The 13,539-nt window shown below is 50.4% G+C and overlaps 1 protein-coding gene across 4 annotated transcripts in view; it reads left to right on the top strand.

The window, feature by feature from the left end:
* Positions 1 to 2,892: 2,892 nt before the first annotated feature.
* TOX2 (TOX high mobility group box family member 2) overlaps positions 2,893 to 13,539 on the top strand; it is a 135,072-nt gene continuing 124,425 nt past the window's right edge. The window contains exon 1 of one of the 4 annotated variants that reach the window (XM_058685691.1): positions 2,893 to 3,065. In XM_058685691.1, coding sequence (XP_058541674.1) covers positions 2,967 to 3,065 — 99 coding nt within the window. In that variant the 5' untranslated portion in view covers positions 2,893 to 2,966. Of the gene's footprint in view, positions 3,066 to 4,106; positions 4,405 to 12,853; positions 12,986 to 13,539 lie in introns of those variants that run through there. The other 3 variants (XM_058685689.1, XM_058685693.1, XM_058685688.1) reach the window with 3 other exon arrangements.

The raw sequence follows: 13,539 nt of genomic DNA on the forward strand, positions 1-13,539 counted from the left end.
TAGCCTAAGTGAGTCTAGCAATGTTGCTGAATACAAGGGCAGTGTACAAAAATATATATATGTTCCAGATCTACATTGCCAACTAATAATCTCTAATAGTTTCTGTACATTTAGGATTTGGGAAGGGCTCAGCTGGATGGTCCAGAGTTTTTCATATGGCTGTAGCCAAACAGTGGCTAGAACTGGAACCGCAGGGGGATGATCCAACTGGAGACTGGCAAGCCATCTTACTCTCCTTTTTAGTCTCAGGGTTGCTGCGTATGGATTCTCTGTGTCAGTTACTTCAGGCTTCTTTATTTTTTAAAAAAATTATTTATTTTAATTTAATTTTTTTTAAACTTACATCCAAATTAATTAGCATATGGTGCAACAGTGATTTCAGGAGTAGATTCCTTAGTGCCCCTTATCCATTTAGCCCATCCCCCCTCCCACCACTCCTCCAGGAACCCTGTTTGTTCTCCATATTTATGAGTCTCTTCTGTTTTGTCCCCCTCCCTGTTTTTATGTTATTTTTGTTTCCCTTCCCTTATGTTCATCTGTTTTGTCTCTTAAAGTCCTCATATGAGTGAAGTCATATGATTTTTGTCTTTCTCTGACTGACTAATTTCACTTAGCATAATACCCTCCAGTTCCATCTATGCAGTTGCAAATGGCAAGATTTCATTCTTTTTGATTGTACTTCAGGCTTCTTTAAAGCACAACAGCCTGGGACTTCTTGCCTAGTGGCTGAGGGTTCCAAAAACAAATAACCCAAGAGAGGGAGCCAGGCACAAGTTGTATCAACTTTCATGACCTAGACTCAGAAGCCATGTGTCATTTCTGCCATATTCTATTTGTTAAAAACCATTCACTAAACCCATCCCTTTTATAGGGGAAAGTTATTAGACCCCCACTCCATGGGAAGAGTGAGGGAATTTGTTGACTTGTCTTAAAATTGCCACATTGTACTTGCAACAAACAGAAAAATAAAAAGCTATATAAAGAAACCATTTATAATAGCATCAAAAGTATAAAACGCTCAGAACTAAATCTAATAAAAGATGTGTAAGATCTTTACATAGAAAACTACAAAAAAAAAACAAACAAACTACAAAACATTGCTGAGAGAACTTAAAAAGAAAACTAAACAAATGAAGGGACATACCATGTTTATGGATAGCAAGACTTAATACTGAAAATGTTGATTTTCAAATTGATCTAAAGATTCAATGTGATAGCAACATAGTAATCAAAATCCCAGCAGGACTGTGTGTGTGTGTGTGTGTAAACAGACTGGCTGATTTTAAAATGTCTGTGGAAGTGCAAATGTCAGGAATAGCCAAGGCAGTCCTGAAGATAAGAGTGTGTAGACTTATTCTATGGGGCACTTATTATAAAGCTACAGAAATTCAGACAGTGTGATAATGGCATGGGAAGAGAAAAATAGGCTAATGGAACAGACTCGAGAATTCAGAAACAATACATACACATATGGACGACTTGATTTACAACAAAATTAACACTGTAGAGAAGTGGGAGGAAAGGTGATCTTTTCAATAAAGAGTGCTGGGTCGGTTGGATGTCCAGATGGAAAAAAAAAAAAAAAAAAGTAGAGGGGCCAATGGGAAATTCCTTCTGATGAGATATGGCAGTGCATTTCTAGAAACAATGACTGCTGAAATTTATTTGGAATTTTTTCCTTTCTGAGCAGTAATTTCCCTCTGTTGTTCCCAGACTTTTAGCGAAAGCCTGTTTCCCACACCAGTCTTGTATTAGTGGATCTTTGTGGTTACAAATAGTAGTCACAGCTCATGGTCAGGACCAACAAAGCTGTTGGTCAAGAAGCTGTTGGGAGCTCTGTTCTAAGTTGTCTCCTGAGCAGGCAACAGGCTCACTCCCTTTTCTCCAAATAGCATCAAATGTCCAGCTGCCATCCAACAATGTCACTGTGACCCGCTTCTGGCTCCCGGCAGCCCAGTGTGTCAGAGCCAGGAACCAGTGCGCCAGTCGGTAGAGGTGAGGGAGTAGAGACTGCTAGTGTAGACAATTCTTGGTTGAGAAGGGGAGGAGCAACAGGCCAGCTGCCTGTGATGTGAAGAGTTAGGGAGCTTTTCTTCTGTGGGAGAGGAGCCTGCTTCCCTCACCTTTCTGTTCCACCATGGGAGCCATCGCATTTCTATTCTCAGGAGACCTTGGGGTAGGGGTGGAGGGGTAAATTCTGGACCCCTCTTCAGGACTTCAGTTTCTAGGCCATCTCTGTGGCCCTCCCTCTACTATCATTAAAGGGGTCAGGGTCCTCTGCCTTCTCCCAGTTGTCTCAGACCTGGATCCTCTGGGGCCCGTGGGCCCACACACTTGGAGCTCCGTTACTGAAGTCACCGTCCTTGCCTCAGTTTCCTCATAGGTAAAGTGAGAGTTTAACAGCAGCAACTCCCAGACCTCCAATGGCAGTGACTCAGGATCAGTGGGACAAGGAGGGAAGCCATCCTAAGATCAGTTGCAGGCGCTGGGCCTGGTCCCCCCGGGCAAGGCAGCACCCATCTTCGAAAGTGTTCCTGTCACCGCCTTCCTCCCCCGCCCCCACGCCCTAATTATTTAGGGTGGGCAGTGTCCCACTTCTGGGGAGGGGTGTCAACCGGGTTTCTCCCTCCCTTCGCCCTTGGTGGCGGAAGGCGGGACGGGAAAGGGCCGTCTGGACAGGCGCGCAGCCCTCCCGGACCCCCAGGGGTGCAGGGCCAGGCGGGGGACCCCGCGGCGGCCCGGCCCGAAGGAGGGGGCCCCCCTCCCCTGGGCCCGGGCCCCCGGCCCTCCGCGGCGCCCGAGGCCGGAACAATAGCGCGCGCGGGCGGGGCGGGGGCGGGGCGCTCCGCCGGGCCCCGCCCCCAGCCCGCCCCCCGCGCTCGCACACCCGCTCGCACACTGGCTCCCACCCGCCGCCCGCCCAGGCACTGCCCGCGGGAGCCGCCGCCGCCGCCGCCGCGCCCGCCATGGACGTCCGCCTGTACCCCTCGGCGCCCGCGGTAGGCGCGCGGCCTGGGGCCGAGCCGGCCGGCCTGGCGCACCTGGACTATTACCACTGCGGCAAGGTAGGCGGGGGCCGGGGGTGGGCGCCGAGGCGGGCGCGGCCTGCCCGCGCCTTCGGACCCCGCGCCGCGGCCGGAGCGTCCCGGGCTGGAGCGCGGGGCAGGAGACACCTGGCGGCTCGGGACCGGGCACTGTCGGAGACCCACGGGGGGAGGTGCCGGCGGTGCCAGAGCGCGGGGGACCCGCACGCATCCGCCCCGCCGACGGGCACATGCCGGTCACACCGATACGTTCGCCGTTACCCTCCGGCCCCGAGTTATTCCGTTCACCGGCAGGAGTCACCTCGACGGCCACTCACACGATGACACAGTGACACGCCCTCCCACGGCCCCCTGACAGCCTCACGCTCATTCCCAGGCTGACACACGGGGACCTACTGTCGCACACACAGACAGCCCTGCACCTACTTGCACTCTGTCTTACCGTCCCGCGCAAGTCACCCTGACAGTCATTGATACACAATGACATGTAGTCACTCGCCCACGCACGCTGTCACATAGACACAAGTCACCCATCCACACAGCACGATGCCACACACGCCGTTACATGCCCCCGGTCGCCTGTCACACCCAGCCACAACTGGGGACAGGCACACAAAGAAGTTGCTCCGACAGTCACACGCTCACACTCCCCACGACTCACACGGGCGCGCACTGTCACGCACAGCCACCCATGCACGGTGAACACGAGAACCACACAGCCACAAGCGGTCACACCCGGCCTCCGCGCCGCCCCAGCCCTCACCCCGGTCACCAACTCGCGCGTCGGGGCTTCAACTTCCTGGCGCCCAGACGCACTAATTGGCCGTTCACTAATTGGCCGTCACTCGCCCGGCGGGGCCTGGGATTCCGAGTTGACAGTGGCCAATCGAGGCCTGTCGCTTCCCGGGGACGGTGAGCGGGAGTCCTCACCCCCCCCCCCCGCCCCCCCGCCCCCAGGCTGGGGCCTGCGGTGACGGCCAGCCGCCCCCACCCCCGGCCTTTTCCGAGAGGGCCGCCCCAGCCCGCGGCCGGGTCCCCGCTGTGCTGTCCTGGCGCGTCCTCCCGATGGAAGCTCGCGTGCCGGGTTCCCCGAACCAGGGGCGTCCGACCCCCGCTGCCCAGGCGGAGGCCGGCCCGGGACGCTGAGGTGCGGCGGCGCCGTCCGCGTCTCTCGCCTCGCCGGGGAGGGAACTTTCAAACTTAGTTAGCAGGCCCGACGGTGGGTGCGTCCGGCGGTCGGCGCGTTGGTCCGGGGCCGGAGCCGTGAGCGGCTTTTCGTCACTCGGAGCCCGGATTGAACGGCGCGCGTGGGTCTCCCCGCGGCTCTGCCGCAGACGCACGGGCCCCGCGGCGCTGCGTGGTGAGTGCGCGTCGGTGGTCGGCTGGGCGGCCCTCCCGGGGTCTCGGCCTCCGCCTACACCTCCGGAGCTCCTGACCGAGCCCCTTGCTGTGTGGGTGCTGCGGGAAGGGGGCGGCCCCGCGCGGACCGCGGGGCCTGTGGGCTGGGCCTCGCAGAGCGCGTCCTCGGGCGCTGGGGAGCGGTTTCTAGGGTCGCAGGGCAAAGCCCTCCGCAGTTCGCCCAGGGTGGGGGAGTGGGGTCCTGGGCCGCCAGGACCTGGGCGGCGTGGGGACGAGGTGGGGGAGAAGTGAGGTCTCCCGGGAGGTGGGTGTGATTATCTTCTGTCCGGTGACTGGCAAAGTTAGAAGCGGGAGAGGGGGATGGTGTCTTTAAGAGAAGGCCTGTTCTGGGGCTATTTTCAGTCGGATGGAGGGAAAATTGATTACAAGTAGCAAGTGGAGTCTTGAGGGAGAAGAACACCGTTGGATGAGGGGGCAGTTGGTCTGTCTTCTGCCCGTGGCTTTGTTACTTTTTTGAATATCAAGTTGGCAAGGTTCCAGTCCGTGGTTTCAGGGTGTGCTGGGGATGCAGGATTTGTGCCTCAAAGTCTGGATGGGTGGATGACCGTTAGCCTGGAGTGCTCCTTTCTGGGGTGGTGTTTCTGTAAATCCCTCCAGAGTGGGTGGTCCCATATGTGGGCCTTTGGGGGGACCTCTGAGGGGAGGCCTTTTGGCACTTAGTTGAGGCCCCAGCTTTATTCAGATAACTCCACAAAGCTCTGACTCAGCACCACGAACCAGTGTGAAACCTGGCCAGGGAGAGAACCGCTCAGGGAATGAGAAGCCAGGTGATTCTGGTTTCTAAAGTGTGTGACCTAGGACCCCTGGACCAGAGCTAAGCGCATGTCCAGATGAAGGAGGGTGGCAGCTGGGCCACTAAGATAGGTGAGAGAAAGGTCTGACCTTGTACTTCGATGTGAGCCCTGCTTCTCAGGCTTCAGGCTTTTGTCAGGATGAGGCCGGGGAAGTCACTTGGCTCAGCTCGGGTGGGTCAGATGCCTGTTGGTAGCAGATGTCAAGTGGGCAGTCAGCTTTAGTGCTGGTGGTTTGGAGGTGGAGCACATTGTGGCCAGGACCTGATGGTGAGGGACTGCCCGGGCTCCCTTCGTACAGCTGATCACTATCAGAACTGGAGGGGAGACTAAGGCCCAAGGCACAGCCATGACCACACTTGGAGCCTGTGAATTGGGCTGCAGAGCTAGGACACAGCCTGCACACTGGGGGCTTGGCCCTGGCAGTCCACATAGGAGGCTTGCCTCCACAGGGAGCTGGGCCTGCGAAACACAAGGGCAAGGTTTTGCCCAAGTGATGCTTGATAACCATGGGACAGATGACCTGGAAGGGCCCTTGGCGACTGTTCCCTTGGTGACTGTCCCCTTAGTGATCCTCTACACAGAGATTCCAGCCACTTTAAACCAAAGTCATGAGCAGTGCCTGTTCTTTTGGTATCTTTTGTTTGAGAAAATACATAATGGCAAAAGCTGCTATGGTTTCATTTTTGCTTTGAAATAGATGTTACTTTATTAATCACAGTAATATTAGCATGCATTTGAAAAATAGCTTACCAGACATGAGGCGGGCACATTACTCATTTCATGTAATAACAGTGCCTGGTGAGCATAGGGGCCTGTGGCCCTGTGGCTCCCAGGATCTGTGGCCCCATGTTAGGAACCACTGATCCTCTCCTTCTCCCCTGCTTCACAGAAGGGGCAGCTGAGTCACAGAGTAGTGTACTCACAGGTTACATAGCATGTGAAGAGCAGAGTTGAGGCCTGAGCCCAAGTTTCTTGACTCCCAGCTTGACACTTCTGTGGCCCTCAAGTCTCTGCCGTGGTTTAGGGGTGGGGAGTGCATTGTGACATCCTCCTAGGGTATCTGCGAAGTGCCTTCATTCTGATTTTGGCAAGGCACTTTACGGGGCTGAGGGCACTGCTTAGGGCTTCCCACTCAACTATGGCAGACTCGTGTAAACAGGCCATTGGAATTGGGCAAACCTGTGTTCAAATCTCCAGTTGTGGCTTTGTGACCTAGGGCACATGACTTATAGCTCATTTTTTTTTTTTTTTACTGAGATATGATTGATATAAAATTAAATGCAAATTTTAAGTGTACAGTTCCAAGAGTTTTGACAAATGTAAACACCCATGTAACCATGATCCCAATCCCCATATAGCCATTTTCCATGCCCCAGAAAGTTCCCTTATGTTCCTTTCCAGCCTACATTCTTCATCCCCACCTTTATAGGAAATGACTTATCTGAGTTCTGTTATCAGCGCTTTATTTAAGTTCAGTTTAAGTGTACTAAGTATGTTTAAGTTCTAGAATTTCATGGGCAGCATGTACAGTTTTGCATCTGGTTTCCTTTAGCTTCTTGACTTAGTGTCAAGATTCATCTGTGTTGTGTATATCCAGAGTTGTGTTTTATTGCTAAGAAATATTACATTGTATGCCTACAGCTCAGTTGGTTTATCTGTTTACCTGCCAATGGACGTTTGGCTTTGTTTCCTGGTTGGGCTGTGGTAAATAAAGCCTCTGTGGACATTTTTACATAAGCCTTTTTGTGAGAATTGCACATCTGATGAACTCCAGGGTGATGCGCCAGGCGGTCCAGCGACCACACTTCATGTAGCAGTGGTTTGGTTGTTTGTGTACAGGTTTCTGTGGGGCTCCCAGCACCTGGCACCGTGCCTGACCCATAACTACTCAGGAAGTATGTGCTGGTGGGTGAGTGATGCAACTTCCCACCCACACAGCCCCGGGCACAGCATCTTATATCTTGATGGGGATAAACACAAGCTCCGCCAGTGAATCACTGGAGTCTCCTTGGGATGAAGATCCACGAAGCGGGGTTGCTGTCTCCGCTTCACCTGTACTTGAGGTTTATTAGTCCTGCTCTGTGTTTCTGGTGGATGAGGTCCCACTGCTTCTCTCTGCAGGGGCACAGGTGGCTGTGAGCCAGGTGAGCTCTGAGCTGAGATGGCCGGTCCCGGGGACTCTGGAGGCTGTTAGGAAGCTCTTCTACTTTTTACCTAGATGTGTTTTCTGTAGCCCTTCCCCTAGTCTGTCTCGAAGGGTCCTTACACCAAAACTCCTGTACCTTATGAATGTCAGGAGCCACAGCCCAGGCTTGGCACTGCTGCCTCCAGTCTCCTGGGTGACCTTGAGCATAACAGTGCCCTTCTCTGGGCCTCTGTTCCCCTCTTGGCAAAGGGGAAGCAAATCAGCGAACATCGGTCTAGTGAGAAGGAGAGCTGTGGTGTGGAGATATAATGAATGAAGGCTGGGTATGGCCTTTGTGACTGTAGAGTGTGGTCTACCTAAGAAGGATGAGAACGATGCTTTTTGAGGAGATGGGCCCTCATAAGCTTCAGAGGGCAGGAACCACTGTGCCTACTTTCACTTTTGTATTCCTAGAGCCGGCCTGGCACATAGGTGCCCAATCAATATTTGCTGACTGACGGACTGACTGACTGACTGAATGAATGAATAGATTCAGGGCTCACCAGTTGTCCCCTGTAGCTTGAGGCACTTAGCATCTGTTTGGCTCTTATAAGATTTAGTGAGCCATCAAATCCAGGGCAGGGCAGGGGCCAAGACTCTTTTGGCTGACTGGTCATTCCTAGAAGAGCTTACCCAAGTAGGCCTGGAGGACAGAGCCCAGCACAGAGAGCAGTCAGAAAGCCTGAAGAGCAGTTGAGACTATGCATACAGGACAGGGCCCCACACCTCACCCTTGTCCCAAGAATCCCCCTTAAGGACTGCCGGCCCCTTGTGATTCCATAGGGTCAGCTATCTTGCTTCTGATTTCCTAGAACTAGTCTCAACATATGAAGGCAGTGTGAGTTCTGGAACCCAGAGGAACTGGGTTTGAATGCTGCCTTCACCATCATCAGCATAGGCCCGTTATTTCCCTGTGCTTCAGTCTCCTCATCTACAAAATGGGCACAGCAACACCTCCCCTATGGGGTTGCCTTGAGGTTGAAGATCATGCATATATAGCATGTGGCCCCAGCAGGAAATGCTTTCATTTCTATTCATAAAGAGCTGCACAGTTGAAAGTTAAAATGCTGGAGGAACCTGTTTCAGCACTAGATGCTGGAGGACTGACCAATCCCAGCTGCTGCAGGGGAAGGGTCTTCCTAACATCAGGTGTTTCCATAACCTGGGTCTCTGGATCTGATTTTTCCTGCATCTGGTTTGAAGCCGTCTCTCACCGGACTGCTCAGCATAATGAATTGACAAGGCGCTGCTCATTTCCTTGGGTTCTGTTTCCTTTTTGAATCTGTGTGGGAGCAGAGCTGGATTCATGAGGCAGAGAAGACTGGTTAATTACAGCCTCACCATTCTCTGGAGTGGGCTGGTGACCTCGTGCACATTCTTTAACTGCTGCAGGTCTCAGTTTTCTCATCTGTACAAGGGGGCAGTAATGCCTTCCTCATACTGTTGCTATGAAGCTCAGATTAAAAAAGCAGACATGGAAGTTCCCTTTGATCTAGAACGGTGTTTCCCAGCCTCGGCACTGTTGACACTTCGGACCTGATAACTCCTTGTTTGGGGGGCTGCAGCCTCTCCTCCGTAGTCGTGAGAGCCAAATATATCCTCACACTTCGCTAAGTGTCTCCTGAGGAGCAGAAGTGCCCCTGTTTGAGAACCATTGGCCTGGAAAATGTGACACAGGTAAACTAGAAAGTGATGGCGATGAGAGTGACAGAGCTTTAGAGCTTGTGCTTTCTGTTCAGTATTTTAGTCCTGTGTCTCCCTGTCAGTAAATTCTGTGCCCACGTGGTTGGCAGTCATCCTATTTACATGGACCAAAAACCCGCGTAGTGATTTTTCAGTGTGGTTTGGGAGCAGCGATAAACACATATGGTAAATAATTATTAACTTAATGAGTCGTGGTAAATTGTAATTCTATCTCTTAGTGAAAACATGCTGTATAACACAGGATAATAAATTTTGATCAATTATCCTGATGCTTAAACTTGCTACTGTCTAACAACAAACTTCTGGTCCTGCTAGAATGAGCAACAAGACTGTGGTTTTTCACTATGTAATTACCCATTTACTGCTGGGCTTCTCAGATGTTTAGCAGGTTTTTATTGCGTGCCTACTGTGTGCCAGGGGATGCAGCCATGTCTTGAAGGCTCAGCCACTCAACGGGAAACTTATTTGCTAGATGAAAGGCTGTGTGGGTCTGTAACATGGCTTAAAATGCAGAGTCATAATTAAATATATAATTGTCTGGGGATGTGGCAGGGCTGTGGGAAGGCCTCATACAGCAGAGTCTTACAGGATACGCCAGGCAGGCTATGTGGGGGGCATGTAGAATTCTTGGAATGGTGTCCTGGGCAGAGGGGAGAGCAATTATTGCAAGGGGGCCTGGAGGGTGATTTGGGGATACTGTAGCCTAAGGCAGGGAGGCCTGCCTACAGGGGAGCTGAGACACCAGCAGAGATTGTCATAAAGGGTGTCACATCCCAGCTGGTTGGGTTTTAAGTAAAGGAGTGCCTTGGAGCCAGAGGTGTGGAGCAGAGTAGGGAATGCTTCATGTTGCTGAATCAGGCTGTTATCAGCAGCTGTCCCTTGGTCTTCTGCTGATGGAAAAGTTTAATGACTTGTGTTTCATTTCACCCGGTAGCCATAGAGGCTCTGCTTCTCAAACTTTAGTGCAATAGAATCACCTGGACAGAGGGCAGTTGAAACACAGATTGCTAGGTGCCGCTCTCAGAAGTTCTGACTCAGGAGGTTTGGGGAGAGGCTGAAAATGTGCAGCGCTAATAACAAGTGATGCTGATGTTGCTGGGAACATATTGTTGGACTGGGCCATGTGGCCTTGGCTCAGACACAGTCAGGTATCCCAGAGACCCCTGCCTTCTTTAGGCCCTCTGTAGTTATGGGGAGAGTCTCCTTTACCTTGGAGAGTCTTACATTGGGCTTCTTGGAAACAGACTCTGAGATGGAGGGTTGCCTGTGGAAAGTTTTTTGGGGGGGAAGTTCCCAGGAAGTGTACCTGTAAGGAAGTAAGGGAAGCATGATTGTATGGAGGGAGAAGCTGGTCTGGAGCATGGTCACTAATCTGGAGTGGCTTTGTAGCATTCGTTGTCTCAAACTGGGGCAAGGAGGGCTACCTGTGTCTTTGGTTCTTGCAACATCCAGTCATTAGCTGCAGGGCATCTCCTTGGCCCAGGTGGCTCCGTATAGCAGAGAGGTTCCCAGTGGGGGCTACAGCTGGGACATCCCCATCAGCTGGGCATGAATGCATAGAAAGGGGAGCACTATAGTGCCTGTTTCAGGGAGATGCAACATAGGGAGAAAACTCATCCTTCTCTTGGTTCCCAGGAAATCAAGGGCCAGCATGTTGATGATTTATACAGACTTTGAGTCACTTGCTGAAGATTCTTCCTTATCTCATGATGTGGGTGAGAACTGTAGGATAATTGCTTCTTAGGTCTGAGTGAAGAAAAATTATAATTAATGGGATTTTCTAGGGCCCAAAGAGATTCTATTACTGAGATGTCACGTACTTTCCTGTGTGGTGGGAAGGACTCCACACTGATTTCTGAGAAACTTCTGGGCCATGCCTCAGGGAGTCAGCTCTGGGCAGGGGACAGTGGCTTTCTCCTTGGGCTGGAGTCCTGTCACAGCTTCAATAAGAGGCTCTTCACCTGGCCCCTGCCTCAGTGTCAGCCCTTGTCCGTGGCTGTCCTATCCCCATTGTCTTCACCTTCTCTGAGCTCCCAGGAAGCTCAGAGGTAAATGAGCAGATCATCTGTAGCTATAACATAGGATAGATAGCACACACATCTTTTGCTTATTAACTCCCAATTTCATTTTGCTTTTCTGTCATTTTCCCACTTGATCTTGAGTCCCACCTTTTTTTTTTTTAATTTGTTTTTGTTCTTTGTAAGATACACAGAAATATGGTGGAATATAAAGGAAAACATGGGGGTCCTGCTCATTCTCATCCCCTCTCCCCACTGCCTTCCCTGCCCTACTCCCTAGGGCTAACCCCTGAGGGTATTGGGTGGAGGTACTTCTAGTCATCACTACTCTTCAGTTTACTTCTAATAAGTTTATTGTCTCTATTCTGTAATCACTTTTTCATTCACAGAATTTTGTATTATTTCTTGATTGATCTTGTATCAGAGTATCCCATTCCTTTTATAAAATGGTTATGTGAATATCTTGAGTCTTTTTGAAGATTATAATACAGTTGTTTTTTTTTTTTTTTTAAGTTATCTTCTGTTTCCTGTATTAACTCTGTTTTCTTGGTGGTTAGTTCTCTTCACCTTAGGCCTCTTTTTATGCTGATATTTTCTACACATGTCTGGTGATTCTTGATGGACATTTACTTGTAAACAGAGGTCTAGATTGATCTGCTCTGTAGTTGTAAGTTTCCTCAATGCCTGTGAAATCCATAGTTTTGTGGGTAAGCAATGTGAAGTTGATTTTAGGTGCCCTGGATGTGGTTTGTGTGTGGATACTTGAAGCTGGGGACTTCTATTAGCACATGGGACAAGTTCACTAGAGGTTGGGGGCATCTGTTTCCCATGTAGACCAGCAGTTACCCACGGGTACTGGTACACTTTGTTTCTCCTGCCTCATGCCTACCCACAGTGGGGATTCCCTGAGGAAGATCTCTCATTTAATTGGAATTCTCCTCCCTGGCTGGAGGCAGATCCTACAGTCAGCTTTTGTGAGGTCTGTTAAGCTGACACAAAGGTCCAGGTACATCCCTGGCCCAGGGCTTCCAGTCCCTGCTGCTTCTCTTCGGGGATTTTCTGGGGTTCAGTTAGGATAATAGTTTTCCCAAAGGGCTGTGTTGGTGTGCTGGTGCCTCGGAGCTGATAGGCTTTCATTGTCAGTCTGATTTCTTACTGCCTGGCACTCTTGGTGTTTCTGATCCCCAGCCCTTTCTTGTGTTCTTATGGGAGCTCTTTGGAGTTACTCCACTTCAATCCATCTATCTGTCTGAATTATGAATATTAATGTGTGTATATAAGAATTATGAATATATATGTTATATGTGTGTATATCTTTTTTTTTCTATTCTAGTGTTATTTAGAAAAGAGGCAGAAAGTGTGTGCTCCTTCTGCCATCTTGAACAAAAAGTCCCCTCTCACTGATTTTTATTTTTTAAATTTTGTGCTATTTTATGAAGGAAAGTAGGGTAGAAATAAGTGCAGATTTATTTGCTGAGCATTTACCCATCTCAGGCTCATTCTTGTACCATCTCATTAAGCCTCCTAACTATGCCAGGCACATGTGTCCCCATTTGTAGGTGACAAAACTGAGATCCAAGTAGATCACGTTACAAAAGGCAGCAGAGGAGCTGGTTGGCAGAGCTGGAGTTCAGAGTGTGTTCTCTCTCCTCCTCTCTCCTGCAGCTTCCATGGTGCCGGGTGGAGCTCCTGCCCTCTGCAGGGATGGAAGAGTGGATCAGCTTGCCCCTTGCTTTTATTGTTGACACCTTGGCTCTTCTAGGGGCCAGGGGATTCCCAGCTGGGCCTTCTGCCTTGGTTTTCAACTTCAAACATCCCTTGGTAATAGAATGCCTTCATATTACAGCTAATTAAAACGTGCTTGTCTCGAAGTTGGGCCTCATTTGCAGAAATGATTTAGAAACTTGTTGGAAATGAATCCAACTCAGTAGTATAACCCAAGGTCAATCTCATGCATAAATTTTATTGTTCCATTTTGCTGTGTTTTGACTTGAACTGAACTTGATAATGTGGAATATGGACGCTGGGCCTTTCGTTGCTCATTTATTTTGCAGATATTTACTGAGTGCCTAGTGGGTGGTATCTACATTATTTAAGGAGGTCCCTTCACCCCAACCCCCATGCTTTTTTCTATTCTATTCATTCACCTGAGCTGTAAGTTCATTGTTTTGCAAAATCAGTGGATTCAAATGTGACTTTGAGTTCAGCGGAAGTGCCTGGCTTCCTATCCTTCCGCTTACAAGCTGTGTGACTTTGTACCTGTCACTTAACTTCTCTGATCTCCTGTGTTCTCACATAACCACACTTCCATCTCAGGTTTGTGGTGAGGCCTCCATGATTTACATGACCTCCCTCATTCCTGCTGCCTAGTACCA

Source organism: Neofelis nebulosa, chromosome 9, assembly GCF_028018385.1.
Source record: "Neofelis nebulosa isolate mNeoNeb1 chromosome 9, mNeoNeb1.pri, whole genome shotgun sequence".
Taxonomy (NCBI): Eukaryota; Metazoa; Chordata; class Mammalia; order Carnivora; family Felidae; genus Neofelis; species Neofelis nebulosa.